We start from the raw sequence: 16,950 nt of genomic DNA, 5'->3' as shown, positions 1-16,950 counted from the left end.
TCTATAATTTAACTATAATTTAACTAACATTATCTAGCCAGCTAATAGTCGTAATCTCACTACGACTGCTCTTTTGATATATATTGAGTTGTCAATTATAAATCTGTGTCATCAAGAATTTTCGTATACCTCCTGCCATTAAAGATAGAGTAAAGAACGACCCGGGGCTTTGATAACGAACAGTCGGCTTCACTTCATCATTTTATCGTTTCAGTTGATTTCATCATTTCAAAACACCATTTGAAAGCTAGGAGTAGCAAAGCATAGCAGGGCCCATACGTTCTCTACTCGCTGTCTGGCCACTGATAGGGCACACACCTTCAAACCTCTGGGACCGCTGTTATTTGCCAATTGCGTTACATACGATTCTCTTTCTACTAGACTTCCGATTGATATTACATGAATTCTACTATGATATGGTGCCCCTTCTGGCTACTACGCTCACTAACTGATCTCTCCTGACCATGCTGGGGTTCGAACTAAAAATACCCTTGATTGCTGAGGAGTGAGCATTAATCTCTGCCACTGCGCAATTACATCGTAGGCGATACTGTTGAACTGTTGACCTGACAATCGGAGACATCATAAGTGGTCAGTTGGTCACGGGACCACTGAGTTATATACATCTGCCTTCCAAATACAAAAACGGTCAAGGTTACAGATTTGGCTGCCTGAGGCAACCGATAGTTTACCAGAATTTCATTACAAAACCATCTATTTACCAAACTCGTGATTGAATTAATAGTCATGCACTGCACAAGCAGCATACGCTTCTACACAAACACACAGACAGACAGACAGACAGACAGACATACATACACGTATGTGATTCCACATCACTACGCTAAACCAATACGAAAATACAAGCGGTACAGTTGCAGTGCTGAGCAATGAGACATAGTGTTGAAGCATAACGCTAAAGCAATGATGGTTGCTACTGTTACATCGCATTGCAAATTAGAAATTACAGTACTAGACACTTATATTCACAAAGCTTTGAACCAGTACAGTATTCATGTACAATACACGAATCGTTGACCTCCTCGGCATATCCCATTACATCATACCGAAAATCAAGTACAGTAGATCAAAAAAGGAAATTGTAAAAATGGAAATAGTGGTGATAGCAAAGCACTGGAAGGATGATTGAGAGCAATGTCATTGATCGGTCATGCAAATAACGAGCACAATAGATTACGAAAATAACAATTCTACAAATGAGGAAGAAAAGATGGAAGTGTGTCGTTACCCTTAAGACTAGGCCAAGTAAAAATTCCGAAGGCAGAAATGTATCATTTGATGATAGTACAAAAGGCAACATATATGAACATGAATCTCAGTGAAGCATTACAGAACAAGATTGATTGTGATATCATTATGACAGAGCCCGGAGCTTTTTTTCATACATTTCTTGTACGTATTGTGCATCTTCTTGGTCAAAATCGGTTGATAACAAGTACATTGTGAACACTGAAAACATAATAATATATTGTTAATTGATGAACTGATATATCAAGACATCCAGAAATGTACAGCAGGGCTGCTCAAAACTAACTTTTTTTCTGGATTCCAGCCATTCACAAATTGTCAGGCTACCCTAAAAAACGCTGCACACTAAATTTGGTTCAATTCTAATAAGTATAAGGCTCCGCAGATCCAATCAAAATTTTCAATTTATTGGGGAAAATAAAAAAAAAATTCAAATTTTTCTGTCAACTTCATGAAATTGTTAAGCTGTCTTCAAAGACGATGCAAAACCAATTTTACTCAATTCCAAGTAGTAGAAGCGGAGTTATTTGAGTTTTTCGTTGATAATTCTCGAATTATCCTTGTACAGCAGCATATGCTAACCATATACAACGACGAAACTGAGCTACAATATGGAGGTCGCGTCGAGAAATCGCGCCGGAAATGTCACAACGGGTAAAGAGAGAATTACGCGCAGCCGCGTCAGTTGGACTTATACAAAATTCATTTAACTGCAGCTCCATTACGGTGGCATACTGAAGAAACTGGCTGCGGCCAAAAAATTTTTTTCGCTCTGCGCTTCAATTTTCAGAGCGCAGTGCCCCTTTTACACCCACTGGTGGTAGGCGATAGTAAAATTTGAGACATCAGAGCTCTGTTTAATCAGCCGACCTAATCTGTTCAGAGGAAATAGTAATGATAATACTGTCAGACAGTACCTGAACTTAGCAGGAGTCTATCCACCGTCATACAAGGCACCACCCACAGGACAATGGCAAGACCGATGTAGGTAGGATGCCGAAAGTGCTTGAACATTCTTTTCGCAGCTTGCGTCTTGGCCGACATCGGACATCCATATCCGTGAGTATGGTAGTAAACCTGCCAAAAAGCCGACAGCTGATTTGTATCAATCAGCAACTATCAATCGTAGGATGTTACTTGTTTCAATCCAATGAACTCCGCAAAATCCAAATTAAATAGGATGATGAATGTGTACATCCAAGAAAGAAGATGGAGCCATTGTGACAGCAAGCAAAACCGACTGGAACCACTGATGTCCCAAACCACAATGGTAGTCTCGCCGGTGACATTTATCCAAAATGATGTCACACACTGAAAGATAAAATCAGTTCTACGAGGGTTACCATTATTGGAATAGGGAAAGGAAGACACTTTTACCAAAACAGAAAAGTTTGTTGATAAAAACCGAAAACAGTCGATTTCGCTATTTTTCCTGTAAAATTTGGTGGGTAGACTAAAAAAAGGTCATCACTTTCGTTCGACTCTAGATTTACACACTTTTTCCTGAAAATTAGTGGTGTTGACTAAAAAAAGGAGGAAGAATTGCCCACAAGGGGGAGATTTTCAAAAACCTGAAAAAGGAGGACAAAGTATGGCAACCCCAAGTTATACACACAGCAGAGTCAATGAAACGGGTCAAACTATCAATAAGTCATGGATTTAGGGAGTTTTTGAATATTTCTGGTGCCCAAGACAAGTTTCCTCTAAAATGAGTCGCTAGGAATAATCAGATAGCTGCCACACAGCATATAATACCGCAAGTATACAGTATATTGTTAGACACAGGGATTGCTGGCCGCAACAGATCAGTTGAGTGAATGCTTGACACTGCATGTAGGGTTTGGACATTTTACGGTCAAATGGAAGTCGGGATCAGATTCACCAGAATGACATGATTCAGAAAGGATGGTTAGATATTTGTAGATTGGTCTCACCAGGTAATTGCTTCTGGTAAAGGCCAGGAGACGACAGAGATCTTGCCGCCTCCAATACAGTCATCTCTCAACAGGGATATCAATTCTTCATTTTTTAGTCCACCCAACAAGAAAATTTGGATGTTGTATGATATAAATACTAACCCTAACACACTTTACCAGTGGTTTGGTAACAGAGTACTTCTATTTTTCGGAGTAGTCAACTAGGTTCTGTCTACTCTGAGATGTTTTCAAGTCGCAAACTAGTTACTTTCATACTTGACAAACATTTTTCCCAAACAGCAAAAAGTATAACGGGAACCCTATTCAAACTTTCCAAGTAAGTACTATTATAATGATGCCACTATCGGTGGTAATCAAGACTCGAATCGAATCACACGGGTAATCAATTTTGCCCAGCCCTGCCAGCAACTAGTTCACAATCTTACGGTAACAAAAAATTTCTGTGCCAACTGCAAACCACGCTAGTTACTTAGTACTCTGGCAACTGTTACATCTGATATTATTGTGGAGAGCATACACAAAAATATATACGAATATGCATACCTGGATCGCAAGTCCGGTGCACGAAAGATAAAATGAACGTTCACATTGCCTCGGCAGGAGAGCAGTTAAGAACATTTTGAAATTACCCTTGCTCATAAACCTGTGTTGAGATACGAAGAGCAGTAGGAGGCACAAGTCTTGAAATACTGCTTCACTTGAAGTTACATCTGAAAATTCGAGTACACCATACCTAAGAATCTTTATCAAAGTATCACAATCATAAATGAACGCAAGTTACCTGGCCATGAATGTTGTTGCTTCAGTAGTCCATTGACATTGCCTGACAGAAACCAAACCAGTTGTGTTGTCGCAAACAGACAATACAATACAGAGAACAATGCCAAGCCCAAGGCTAAGGCATTGCTAACAATGCTTTTCCCTTGACTGCCACCAATAAGGTCCCTTTTTTGCGGACCAACATGGTTATGGCTTTCGTTATCCTTGTTCAATTCGTCGTCATCAGAATAATACCCAGTTTCAATATAGCTCATGTTCACAGATACGCACAGTATCCTTGAATATCTCAAGAGTGAAGAAAGAGATAGTGGTTATTACTTATTACATATAACTTGACATACTGAACCCAATAAACAAATAGCAAAACACATTATAAAATGATAAAAATCGTCCTTAGCACTTAGTACTGAGAGTCAGGATATCAAATTACAGACGTCATTACTGAGCTGACAAAACAGAGCAAAAAAGTCACCAGTGTTACTCGGGTGCATTTTCACAAGTTAAGAACATCTAGAAGTTGAAAATGATGATTTTAAAGTATTCACCGAAGTCATTCAAAGGAAAGACGCTTAGGATGATCTGTTATTCCATACACCCATTCCAAAACGAAAAACGTCATTTCCATAAGACCATAACGAACACAGTATAGAACGCATTGAAACAAAGTCGCATCCCGAAATCTCTGTACCACGATCGTAGCTCCTGAACGATAGTTACTGACCACCACTGGTGTATTTTAAGTCCGAAAGCAACTTTTTGCTGCGGTATGGAAATGGCTGGGGATCATATTTTGAAAACATGGTGGGACATGTTCAAGTCTTCTCATAGTCATAGTGCAAGCAGGCAAAATCTACTTGAGTAGTCTAAAAGTATAAGTACTTCGTTACTGACCACGTCTGGGGAAACCCAAGTCATTACAGACAGTAATGAGTTCTCAGAAAATGTGTTTACGAATATTGCACATGAAAATTCAATTCCGCACGAGTCACTATCCCCACGCTTCAGTCATTGCATAGTGAATCACAAGCTTCCCATCCGAACCAAAAGAATCATACAGGCTGCCGACGTCTCGGTCCGGAGACGGCGCAAAGGCTTGGTTGATGTACAGAAAGATAGACTCGGACGGGTCGCATTTGATGACCTTGCGCAGAAACTCGCTGATCCATTCGATCTTCCTGTCGCGGTCCACGTCCCATTTCTTTGCCTTTAAGATCGGAGCGTTCCCTGTGGCTTTCAGAAGTAAATGGATTTTATTCTTCGCATTCTTCTCCGGCGCCGCACTCATGCCAAACTATTTATTCGTATTCTGCGATAACATTACATAGAATTTGTTATTGATTACATTGCACAGCAGTAGTAAGCAGGAGTGGTCAACAGCAGCCGGACTGACCACCTCTGGTAATAAGTTATATCTTTATAGATTGGTCACCACATATCGACGGACACATTCATCATGTGAATTAGTCAAAAACATTCAATACAAGGAATTGAACGATAATGATATCATGAGCACCTCGCAAATGCACAACAAATATTTCAGCAGATTGAAATTGACCATGACGACCAAGGTCTGTATATTATCGTTCCACTCAAGATTTGTCACTAGCACTGTAACTTTACTGATGCGATTTCGGGTTTGAAGATGTGACACAAAATAGGCATGATCAGCGTTAAATTCCAGGGGGTCAAGTTAAATGGTCAGATGCACAGAAAATACGATGCAAACACTTCAAATACCACTAGGATATTAGAAGGCTGTGAAACAGCTGGTATCCCGCGATTTCATGACAACTCGAATAACAAGCTAGCCAACTCACTTCAATTTGAAAATTGGAAGTGACAGAATTCAAGTAAACAATGGGTGTCACTCCAAGAAAAATGTTTTGAACGACACAGCATACAAAGACGGCAGTCAGAGACGTGTCAATTTCATTATAATAACTTCTAAAACCACACAAATCTACTCGTTGCTATGGCCACCTACATGGCTTGAGCGAAATTTTGCAGGCTCACAGTATCACACCTATGCCAAAGCATGGGGAACATTTCAAAAATTAAACTTGTATTTTTTGACCTCGACCATCACGTTGTGAATGTTCACCATTTCGGATCGCACGGGAAGGGCTTTGTAGCTCGGATGACTCAGTATTTTCTGGAATCTGTGATAGTACTGTATCAGCTGAGTGAGAGCGCCTTGTAGGATCGCGGTGCCGTTTTTAAAATTGGTGAAAGCGTTCATGATCTCCTGGTTGATGCCTTCGAGAGAGTTTTTCCAATTTTTCGCAAAAGACTTCACCAACGGCATCACGCGGTTTTCCGACTTTTTCAGGCCTTCCGCGTGTCCTGAATCGGCGAAGGGCTCGACTTGCTTCACAAAAGTCATGAGAGCGAGAAAATGACACGAGAGGACTTCCTCGATGTACTCCTGTATGCTCGAGTTGAGGAGATGCTGAAAACTGTCCGACTCTTTCGATTCGTCTTTTGTTCTTTCCATGATGACGGACAACATCATGTCGTAGTTGTTGATAAGAAATATCAATTGGTCTTTACGTATATTAAAACAAGACGCCATCCTCAAAATGAAATTCTGCACCTCCTCCTGCATTTCCGCAAGTACTTTATCCACGATACGACTAGGCGACGTCTCGTTGATAGCCACGAGCGCACCGCTGAATTCAGCATAGCGTCGTGTGATATAATGCGGCCGGACGTCAATACTGGCCAGTGCATAGACATCGCAATTTTTAATGCTTTGCGAATGCAAATGCACTATCTGTTCGAATCTGGGCCACAAAATCTCCAGGACAGTGTCCCAGTACTGATTTAAAGCGTGCACCTCTCTGCTTTGCATCATGAGACGGTATTTGCCGACGATGTGAATACACAACAACAAAGCGATTGCGTCGTAACAATCAGACACATACGAAGAAACGTGCTTTATAAACATAGAAATCGTTTTCCCTAAGACGCTGTTGAATAATTCCTGTGCCGCTGATTTGGTAACGAGAAAGAAATCACACAAAAACAAAAATTCCCTACAAGAATTGTCCATGAAAGCGAAATGTTCGCTACGAAAAAGATTCTCAAACGAAAACCGCTTGTTGTTATCCTGCGCAGCATGAGGAACGATCACAGGAGCTTCTAGATCGGTGGTGAGCACGCTGGCTCGCGATCCCAACGTAAACGTGGAGGCACGATTTTTAATTGTTGTTTTCGTCGAGAAAAACCCGCGTTTCGCCGTGTCTTCGGCCGCGATCAAATCATCTTTATCCGGTGCTTCCTCGTATTGCACTTTCAAAAGCCTCGAAACATACGTCTTGAAATAAGAGAAATAAACCTTGCTCACTGTGTCGACGTATTCGTCTTGCACCTCTTTGGCCACGCGTCTCTCGTTCGAAAGCAGAAACTCGTAGAAGAAGCGGCTTTTTAGCATCGCGCCTTGCGGCACTTCGTAATTGCTCATCGGCTTCCGAAAAGAGTAGACTTTCTGCAGGAGATACTCGCGGATTTTAGACGAAGCCTTCACTTTCAGCTTCTGCACCACGTCCCCGACGTCGCGACAAGCGAGCGTGTCGTTGAACGAGTGCTGCCGGATGAACTTGATCTTGTGGTTGAGCTCGTGGAGCTGTTCGATGAACTCTCGGTCTGTGACCGGGTTTTCGAGTATGACGGCGATGGTGGTTTCCTGCACGGCCATCTCGTCTATCAGTTGGCTCAGCTCGCCTTTGACCGCTTGTCTGTTTTTGAGCTTCACATTCATCGTGACCGATTGCTCCTGCGAGAACAGGCGGACAACGTCGTTATTTGTGAACTGGTTCTTTCTTTATGGTGGTCAGCCTGCAGTCGCCAACTTTGCGCTACATGCGGGAGCCTAATTTTGTTTGGTGCAGTTTCTTTTTCTTTACAGATCTTAGTTTGATTGGGGTTATTAAATATAAGTTTGTAATAACATATTAGACACAACCTCATACTATGCGTTATGAAGTATATATTTCAACTCTCTACTGTCACAAGTAGTTTTGACATGTCTTGGAAATCTAAACTTCTACTTCTAATTGAATATAAATCTACTGAGTAAATTCTGACGGCCGCTGCCGACAAGGGTCAGTTGTAAAGCTTGGAGTGACTAAATTGCGAGTATGAATGTGTTGTTTGTTGCAATATTCAAATTCTGTACCACAAGGAACCTATTTATGAGTTAATTCTATAGACTACAGAGTTACTTCATGTAGTTTTCCCGCCTTTGTAAACAAGACTACAAGACCACTATAGCAGAGTCTGCAGCATAGTGTCAGTACAGCAGGCACTGTACAGTACATAAAGAAGGTTACAGCAGACACTCGCCGATGCTACAAAAGTAGAAAAAAATGTTGAATATTGTTTTAATCTGCAAGTAGAAGTAGTGTCTTTCAAGGCTGGTCAGAGAATCAGGAAAAACGATGTTTGAAAAGAATCAAGCAAAACAATCTTTGAAAACTACTCACGGAACTTGAAATGGTAATTTTTTGGAGGAATGCATTTTGGATATGCACAACGCAATAAACAATAATGAACATGATAGAAAACTCCAACTTGCAGTCAATGCGGCGTCATCCACACAAACGACATTTAGAAAAAAGTCCATACCTGTAGATTTTGTATCTCTGAACTGATGCTGCTGAGGGCGTGCTGGAAGCCATGCAGCATATCCTCCATCCTTTCCAAAACAGACTCGCACGTACCAACTTGTGTGTGCAACTCCGCTATTTTTGCACTCTCCTTTATATGATCAGAAATGGACTGGTCTTCGGCACTTTTCAAGTCTTTTTCAATGCTTTTCGCATATTCTCGAAGATCGACCCCTTTCTCTAAAGCTTCTTTGACCAGGTCATCCTCCAAGTTTTCCTGAATGTGTTCTCCGACATTCTCCAACCAATCTTCACTGGCCAGGAGTTGCAGGTCTTCTAAATCTGGATAGTACGCTTCTAAGCCTAGGTTATCCTCTGCTGTGTCGATACGAGTCACAGGATTTTCACTAGCAACATCAGCCATCTTATTGGGCCTACAGAATGCACTGAAAATAGTATTTGCAAGTCGTTCAAAAACAGTGATATGAATTACAGACAAATAGAAAGTCAACAACACCTGTATAACGCCTTTCCAATATCACATATAACACGCAAGCACACATAAAAAAATAGATGTGACAGACACTATACACAAAAGAAGCCAAACTGAATTTGTATATCATATGCACCATGTAGCAAATGACACATAGCTAGGGCAGGTATAAGGATGAAGCAAAAGAAATGTACACCGGCTGATTGGTAACCAGCAAACATATGCAGAAAGATGATTACGAAATACAGGTAGGTTGCATGTACTACGATCAATTATAGCACTCCCAAAACTTAACGAGATAGTAGAAATGGTTACGTTGTATCGCTGAAAATATTGCCACCACTGTAATACCAAACCTTCATGAAAAGTCCGTATTTCCAGTATTGTAGAGTGCAGAACAAATCATTCATGAGGCGAACCAATATCATGGCATCCAAATGAAAAATATATAAAAATTGCCACAAAAGGATGCTGCGCATTGCCAACTTACATACACCAACGCTCGGCATGGTTAGAAAATCACAGTATGCACGATGTATGTTAGTCCTGATCAAAAGCTGGTATAAGGGACTGAATACTATACAGACAGAGCATTGCATGTGCTGAAATATAATTCAAAGTGTCAGAAGACCTCATCCATACTGATAAGAATCACAGGTCGAATGAATGGTTTCGAACAAAATTTGGAATGCGGCTTTAGTCTGTATTCCAAGATATGTAGTTGCAAAAGAATTACTGATATATACATATGCCACTGTACAATAGGGCTCTTCAAAAATGATTTTTTTTCTAAAATCGTACTGGCTACTTGATAAAATTGTTAGGTTACCTAATTTAAGCCTACACAAAAAATTTGGTTCAATTCCAGCCAACCGCTTTGCTACAGGAGAAGAAAGTTTCTATTTATTATATAAAAATGAATAATAAAAAATTTGAAAATTTTCTGTTCACCCCATGAAAGTGTTAGGCTGTCTAGAGAAACGATGCTCACCAAATTTGGTTCAATTCCAACCAGTGGAAGCGTTATTGCCGTCGAAAAATTGAATAAAATAGTATTTACGGTGACCGATTATTTGTTTATTTATTATAGTTTTGCTCATCGTAAATACTATTTTATTCAAATCCAAATTTTTCGACGGCAATAACTGGTTGGAATTGAACCAAATTTGGTGAGCATAGTTTCTATAGACAGCCCAACTTTTTCATGGGGTGAACAGAAAATTTTCAAATTTTTTATTATTGATTTTTAGATAATAAATAGAAACTTTCTTCTCTTGTAGCAAAGTGGTTACTGGCTGGAATTGAACCAAATTTTGTGTGTAAGCTTAAATTAGGTAACCTAACAACTTTATCAAGTAGCCAGTACGATTAGACAAAGAAAGTCATTTTTGAAGAGCCCTACTGTACAACGAGATATCTGCGAATGTGAAATTGTACATTCGCAGGGTAAGCGATCGTTTGCAAGCATCGATAGTGCGAAAATCATTGTAACATACAAAAAGAACTTTTCTGCTTCGTGGGGATAGCGGCAGTTTTTCCTACCGATGCTGAATTCGAACTAACTATTTCAGCAGTCACAATGCGATGAGCCTGTTCTGTTTGTACTCTCGATAATTTAATACCTAAAATTTCAGCCGCCAAAGCTTTAAAACACAAAGGAACAGATTCGCCTGTTTTCGCCGAAACGTAATGGCTCGCAAACTCATTTTTCTTTGCGAAAGTGTTATGTTTATCTCTTGTTACCTTTCTCATGTGTTCAAGGTCACTTTTATTCGCAACAAGTGCAAAATGAAGCTTCTTGTCAGGGCACATTTTGCTGACGGCATCGTACCAATCCTCCAGGTTCTCAAAGCTCCGATGGTTTGTGATGTCATACACAAGCAAGACACCGTCAGCACCGTAAACATATTTGTCCAGCATGTTACCACCGAGGGTTTGTCCGCCAATGTCCCATATTTTCAGAGTAACATTTTTCTTATCCGACAGATCGATTCTTTTCAAGAAAAAATCCAACCCGACCGTTTGATCGTACTGCTTCCCAAACTGATCTTGAGTGTATCTGGTAATGAGAGACGTTTTCCCACTGGCACCATCCCCAATTACAACAATTTTCAACATAATATCCTCAGTTTCATCCTCAGAGTCCGACATTATGAGGTATTAATATGTAAATATCTGCAAATAGGCAAAACAGATAAAAATGAATGTAATGACATATTCAACCCTCTCCACAAGAACCAACGTACAAAAGTATTCATACTATTGTTAGTCAACCATTCATTATTGATATCTACCTCCAAGTGCTTAGTCAATAACTCAAGTGTACTTTGAGACGGCAATATTACGCTCCTGTGTGTAAGAAGTTGAGCGTGTCTTATCGATAACGGCAAATATACTGCAATCAGTCCAAACAACATTCACATTGTATTTTGTATAGGCTACCCTAGCCCCCATTCAAATCTCCATAGAAATTTTAATATAGCTCGAATAAAGCGCTTTCCAACATTACCAAGATTGCTGCAATTACAGTAAGCCTATAATTACTACACGCTGAGATCATCGTATAATTCAAAATACTGAACCACGATTGAAGCAGGACTGAAACCATCTGATTCATTAGATATGAATACAATATTCTCCAAACATCGAATCTTCAAGACATGACTTCAGAAATTCGAAAGCGAACATCAATAATACACTTGGGTGAATGCGCGTCATAAAAATAATCTACACAACATCATTCCAACATGCGACATATATATTTTGGATAACAAAATTTTACACACTGAAACCAAAGTAACGTCATTTCATAGCATGGCACTAGAAAACTCTCGCATCTCAACCGTGGTAAAATAAACAAAACATACAAACATAAAGGCCTGCCCTGTCAAGTTTTCTGTCAATAGACAATCAATGTCAGCATATTACATCTATTGCAAAGCATCTTTGCAAAAAAGTGAGAGCGGGGTCAATAACAAAACATAAAAGAATACGGCTTAGCAATAGATATCACACCCCATTGAACAACCGCTACGTCATAAAACTTGAAGCAATTGCCACACAAATATTTTGTGGAACGATGAATAGTCTCAGATCAAATTGGTTGACATGTTCATTTTGATTTGACAATTGTATTGCTGACAATATCAACAAATCAAGCGGGATGTAATTTGAGAGTAGTTATCTGCTGTCTTTTGCATTATCTCTTTCTCTTGATCGTGCAATCCGGGCAAAACCATTTACCTTTCGGTTTATGAGTGAGACGCACACATGAGAAGTGAAACCATTCTATCGGACATTTCGGATTATCACAACCAATCATCTGTCCGAAGGAAACCTGTTGGCAAAGGCAGTAAGTGGGCTCGTCCGGATCGATAGGAAGATCCAAAAGTGGCGATATATCATCGCTGTTGCTTTGGTGTCGATCGGAATGCATTTTGTTCGGCTTACGCTTTTTCTTTTTTTTACCGTTCGACTTTGTAGAGGTTGGATTTGAGCTTGAAGATTTGCTCTTGCTGGTCGACGCAGAACTAGAAGCAGATGAAACCGTGACTGTATCCGATGAAGTTTTAGTAGCGACGACGCTCGTGTTTGATTGGTCGGCATTTTTATCAATTTTGATGTCTTCTTTCTCTTTGGAACGGCTACAGGCACGTTTGTTATCTTCCTCTCGCAAAGCAGCTCGTGTCAGAGCCGGTACTGGAATAGGAATTGATGGCTGCTCGTTGCTTGGGGAAGAAACAACGACTTTAGACGGGGGTTCATCTGTGTCGTCGTAATACATGGATTTCGGTACTTTTTCTTGCTCTTTTTGCGTTGTTAATTTGTCTTTGTTCTCGGAGGAATTGTGATTACGTTGTCGTCTCGATCTCTTGTGTCCACGTGCGTCTAACTTCTCTTTTTCACGTTTTTCATTCTCTAACTTTGCATCAGGCTCGTATGCGTACACGAATCGCTTGCATTCGAATTCCATTTGCTTGTTTCGGCTTTCTATCACCTCCGATATGCTCTGGACTATCGATATCTTCTCATCGCCCAATTCTTTACACAATCCGAACAGGCGACGAATTTGTAGCAAATTGAATCTGCGTGCTTTGTTACTGGTGGCATTCTCTTTTAGGAAACTGTCGTAAAGTTGCTCGATTTCCTTCACATATTCCCGACACTTCTTGTCAACTTCACGTAATCTGGTTACGTTTCTTTGTAGATCGAACGGTAGATTGTCCATGTAATCCAAGTAGTCGGAAGCATAGTTTATTGCTAGCTGGACGATTTCTGGGGCTACATCTCCGAAATTGAGGTTTCTTCTCGGAGTGCAGACGCCGGAAGAAGATTGAGGATCTCTCATAATTCCAATCCCATACGCTATGTCAGGACGCTAAGAACAAACTCTACGAGAAATCGAGAATCTGTTATGCTGACGCTTTTCGCAATAGCGAACTCTAAAGGCGAACCGCGGAATGGGTAATACTAAACAGCGGACCGAGCACACGATGACGAAACCGCTTGAATTTAAATACGGAAGTGAGTGGTCCGAATTCGTTACTAAACGACGGAGTGGGTTACGACATTGGTGATCCTACGATTGGAGGGGCCCTGGGCGAGACTAACCGGGGGCCCCTAAACGTATGTGATCGCAACTTCTGGGGGGTTCGGCCCCCCCAGACCCCCTTTCGCATATTTCGTTACATACTTCATATTAGTGCACCATATGGAACGGGATTACGTGATGTGTGTTTGACACTATAACACAGCTTTGAAGCAGGGTTAAATGTGGAATTGCTCTAGCTCCAGAGCCTCCTGTTATCATGCATAGTCAAATTATAAGAGAAGTGACCCAGTTAACTATATAGCTCATATCTTCATGTTGAAGATGAATGGCATGCAGCGTAAAATAATAGATACAACTCCTGCAGGATAAATCGATCATGCACTCATCTGGTCAGCTATCGGCTGACATTAGTATTAAAATAAGCCAGCACGTCACGTCAAGTTTTGAGCCACACGCTGGATTAGGCCATATTTATTATTCCCTATGTGCACTGTGGAAGGATAGATTACATGAAAACTAAGTAACTCTGCCGCATGCAGAGACGTGATGATTATCGGGATATGGGACTTTTCTTAAAAATGCAGAGATTTATAATGATGATTGACCCATCTGTACGGAATTATATCTTCTTGATTATTGAACGGATTTCCACGTTTATACGCTATAATCATTGAAAAAGGCGCCTAAACCAAATAGGGGGCCCGGGCGATCGCCCATCTCGCCCACCCAAAAAGCCACCACGGGGGGCGGTGTATTTATTATTCATCCAGTTCAGTTTGGTCCAGTTTGTTATTCATAATTTCGTCTGATCAATACATCACAAGATTGCGGTACAATGAAGGGATAGTAGAGTGTCCAAACGACTTGGAGTAGCCTATAAATCAGACACCACCTGTGCCTACGGCCCTAGGCTATGTAAAGAAGAGGCATGGACATGGACACCTAGACTGTGAACCTGCACGGTGCATACTGAATGAAAAGTAATCGGATATAACATAGAAGGGGCAAATGATAAAAATAGGCTTACATTATAGAGGATGTGCATCCTGGTCGAGTCTCGAGTATATCACTGTTCTATAGTGGCGTGTGTCTAAAACAGGCCTGGGCAAAGTGCGGCCCGTGGAGCTATTCCGTGTGGCCCGCGAAAGGTGTTTCTTGAAATTAAAAATATAAAAACTACTTTTTAACGTTGCAGCGTTGACTATAACCATAGGATAAATAAACTGAACTGCAATAATTCATTTACTATCAAGCCTGTTCATTAACATGCCGCGCTTACGCGGCCTTTAGGCCTACGTACCTCACATGCCTAATCCAGATTCAAAGTAAAGTCAATGTAGCAAATTATGCCGTTACAATTAAAGTCACAAGAAGTCACCAAACCTTCGTCGTTGCCATTGTCACATTATACGTAGGCCAGTGGTTCTCAACATTTTTGGCTTCGTGGACCCCTTCTTACCGTCACGGACCCTCGCGGACCCCCTCAAGTTTTAGTTCAATTTTAGTTCTACTATGGTGCAACCGTCATCTGTCTTGTGCAAATATGAGCTGTAGGCTTGTGATAAACAGCAAAATAGTGATTTTTCTTGAAAATTACATTATACTATTTATGTATTAATTGGTTGACTTTCATTACTTCAATGCTATCTTTTCTGCTGTATTTCGTGAAGTAGGCTACGTGGTCGTGTCTTGAAAATTCGGGTCTTCGTTTCGATATGAACGAGGAGAGCCGAAAACCATTTCCGCAAAGATAGATGGAGGCTAACGCAATATTAACGCATGACGCTTCCGACGATACTTTTGGTTTGATCGCAACATTTATGGCACCAAAATGAAGAAACATATATTTTATGAGCATATCACGCCCAGCATCTAGCGCAGGAACGGGCAGCATACGCACCGCGGGCCGGATTTGGCCCGCGACGGCATTTTGTTCAGCCCCCAGAGAGTTTCTACCGTCAAAGTGAAATCCTAACCCAAAAGTATAGACAAATTTAATGTATCCAAGTTTTCCAACCCGAGAAAGACTGTCATGAAACGACTTGTTTTGTTTGGGTCTACATATATATTTACGAGCAAACATTTTCGACCATGAACAATTGAACATTGACACGACAAGGCTGCATGTACCAAATATAACTGGTGATATGAATTTCAGGGTTGGAGCGTAATGCTTTGACGGCAACGAAACACTCCTTGTTAATAAAAAAAAAACAGCCTTGTTGAAAGGGCATCCGCAATAAGAACGCGCCAAATCTGATAGCCGAGCTTTATAAGTAGGTATATCATTGTTCGATTTATGACGAGTGTCAGCTGTAAATATTCGGGTTCATTTCAATATTGAATATACTATTCAATTGTATGTTGAAGTTCTGTACCTTCTAGAAGCTGTTTAAATAGTGTTTATGTGTATCACAGAACAAAATGGATTTCGTGGCGAGGTTCTAATCCATGCATCGGGACAAATCAGGGAAATTCGGAAATTTTTATTTCAAACGACTGTTCACTAATTTGATGACGACTTCAAATCGAGACGGTTTCGCAGACATTACGAAGTCACCCTGATTGACGTTACTATCTCCATATTTTTATTTTTACCACAAACCCCAACAAAACGTCTCCAAACAGCAATATGTATGTATCAGCAGGTTATTGGAAAATTGGCAATGAATGAATTTCCGCACTGCGATAGCTCATGTCAGGCGATTATTGTGATGATATGAGTCATGAGGTTTTAGTTATGTGTGGTGCGAAACTGCCTCATGCTTTCTCTAATTAAAAATAATAATAAAAATTAGCTTATCAACCATTTTAAAAATTTAGAGGTCTCGCGGACCCCCTGAAATTGCTTCACTGACCCCCGGTTGGGAACCGCTAACGAATGCTATTAAACGACTGTGTTCCAAATTGTTACGTGATGCGTTTCCACATCCCTAATTCGTAAAACAATTCAATCAGTGCCCATGATTTCTATGAGTATAGGCTATATCACCATGGTGATATGGGTGCACCCATAAAGGATGTCAAAAAAGACAGCCGAAAGTTGAAATTCAAAGATGGTTCGGAGGAGTAAATATTTGTTTAATACCCGTATTTTTAGTATAGTTAGTGCCGAGCACGTCGCTGTGTTTAAGGAATTTAATCTAAGTCGGTTTTATGACAAAAACTCGAAGATATACACTCGATCAAGGGACGGCGAATTCCGGACTAACTTAGGGTTGCCATACGTCCGGAATTTCCCGGACATGTCCGGAATTTCACTGTTCAAACTAGCGTCCGGGAGGAATTTCTAAAATATGCCAAATGTCCGGA

General features: G+C 40.6%; 5 protein-coding genes across 5 annotated transcripts; all 5 read right to left on the bottom strand.

Annotated features, from left to right (window-relative positions):
* Positions 1–655: 655 nt before the first annotated feature.
* Positions 656–4,240, bottom strand: LOC145457225 (nurim-like). The gene is made up of 5 exons (XM_080335412.1): positions 3,988–4,240; positions 3,750–3,916; positions 2,407–2,580; positions 2,187–2,346; positions 656–1,470 (listed from the first exon to the last, which is right to left on the bottom strand). Exons 1-5 carry the CDS (start codon positions 4,238–4,240, stop codon positions 1,376–1,378), a joined length of 849 nt encoding a protein of 282 aa, XP_080191538.1. The 3' UTR covers positions 656–1,375.
* A 30-nt stretch (positions 4,241–4,270) lies between these two features.
* LOC145457229 (ubiquitin-like protein ATG12) lies at positions 4,271–5,280 on the bottom strand. Its single transcript, XM_080335416.1, has one exon. It carries the CDS (start codon positions 5,269–5,271, stop codon positions 4,975–4,977), a length of 297 nt encoding a protein of 98 aa, XP_080191542.1. The 5' UTR covers positions 5,272–5,280; the 3' UTR covers positions 4,271–4,974.
* Positions 5,281–5,290: 10 nt separating this feature from the next.
* On the bottom strand, positions 5,291–9,018 carry LOC145457217 (vacuolar protein sorting-associated protein 52 homolog). Its single transcript, XM_080335398.1, has 2 exons — positions 8,613–9,018; positions 5,291–7,761 (listed from the first exon to the last, which is right to left on the bottom strand). The coding sequence occupies exons 1-2, from the start codon at positions 9,015–9,017 to the stop codon at positions 6,034–6,036; spliced, it is 2,133 nt and encodes a 710-aa protein (XP_080191524.1). The 5' UTR covers position 9,018; the 3' UTR covers positions 5,291–6,033.
* Positions 9,019–9,039: 21 nt separating this feature from the next.
* Positions 9,040–11,237, bottom strand: LOC145457226 (ras-related protein Rab-28-like). The gene has a single exon (XM_080335413.1). The coding sequence runs from the start codon at positions 11,235–11,237 to the stop codon at positions 10,569–10,571; it is 669 nt and encodes a 222-aa protein (XP_080191539.1). The 3' UTR covers positions 9,040–10,568.
* Positions 11,238–11,260: 23 nt separating this feature from the next.
* On the bottom strand, positions 11,261–13,542 carry LOC145457221 (inhibitor of growth protein 1-like). The gene has a single exon (XM_080335405.1). The coding sequence runs from the start codon at positions 13,432–13,434 to the stop codon at positions 12,286–12,288; it is 1,149 nt and encodes a 382-aa protein (XP_080191531.1). The 5' UTR covers positions 13,435–13,542; the 3' UTR covers positions 11,261–12,285.
* Positions 13,543–16,950: the final 3,408 nt, after the last annotated feature.

This window comes from Botryllus schlosseri, chromosome 15, assembly GCF_051294905.1.
Source record: "Botryllus schlosseri isolate E-star chromosome 15, Bs_hap1, whole genome shotgun sequence".
Classification (NCBI taxonomy): Eukaryota; Metazoa; Chordata; class Ascidiacea; order Stolidobranchia; family Styelidae; genus Botryllus; species Botryllus schlosseri.
The sequence above is the reverse complement of the archived record's forward strand: the minus strand, read 5'-3'. Positions and strand labels throughout refer to the sequence as shown.

Bases quoted from the DNA above. Each gene is read 5' to 3' on its own strand.
- LOC145457226 (XM_080335413.1), bottom strand. From the start codon at position 11,237: ATGTCGGACTCTGAGGATGAAACTGAGGATATTATGTTGAAAATTGTT.
- LOC145457229 (XM_080335416.1), bottom strand. From the start codon at position 5,271: ATGAGTGCGGCGCCGGAGAAGAATGCGAAGAATAAAATCCATTTACTT.
- LOC145457225 (XM_080335412.1), bottom strand. From the start codon at position 4,240: ATGAGCTATATTGAAACTGGGTATTATTCTGATGACGACGAATTGAAC. The intron at 2,581-3,749 runs GTATGCATATTC...TTTATCTTTCAG, and splicing joins GCACCGGACTTGCGATCCAG to TGTGTGACATCATTTTGGAT. The intron at 2,347-2,406 runs GTAACATCCTAC...GCTTTTTGGCAG, and splicing joins AGTTCATTGGATTGAAACAA to GTTTACTACCATACTCACGG.
- LOC145457221 (XM_080335405.1), bottom strand. From the start codon at position 13,434: ATGAGAGATCCTCAATCTTCTTCCGGCGTCTGCACTCCGAGAAGAAAC.
- LOC145457217 (XM_080335398.1), bottom strand. From the start codon at position 9,017: ATGGCTGATGTTGCTAGTGAAAATCCTGTGACTCGTATCGACACAGCA. The intron at 7,762-8,612 runs GTATGGACTTTT...CTGTTCTCGCAG, and splicing joins CAGAGATACAAAATCTACAG to GAGCAATCGGTCACGATGAA.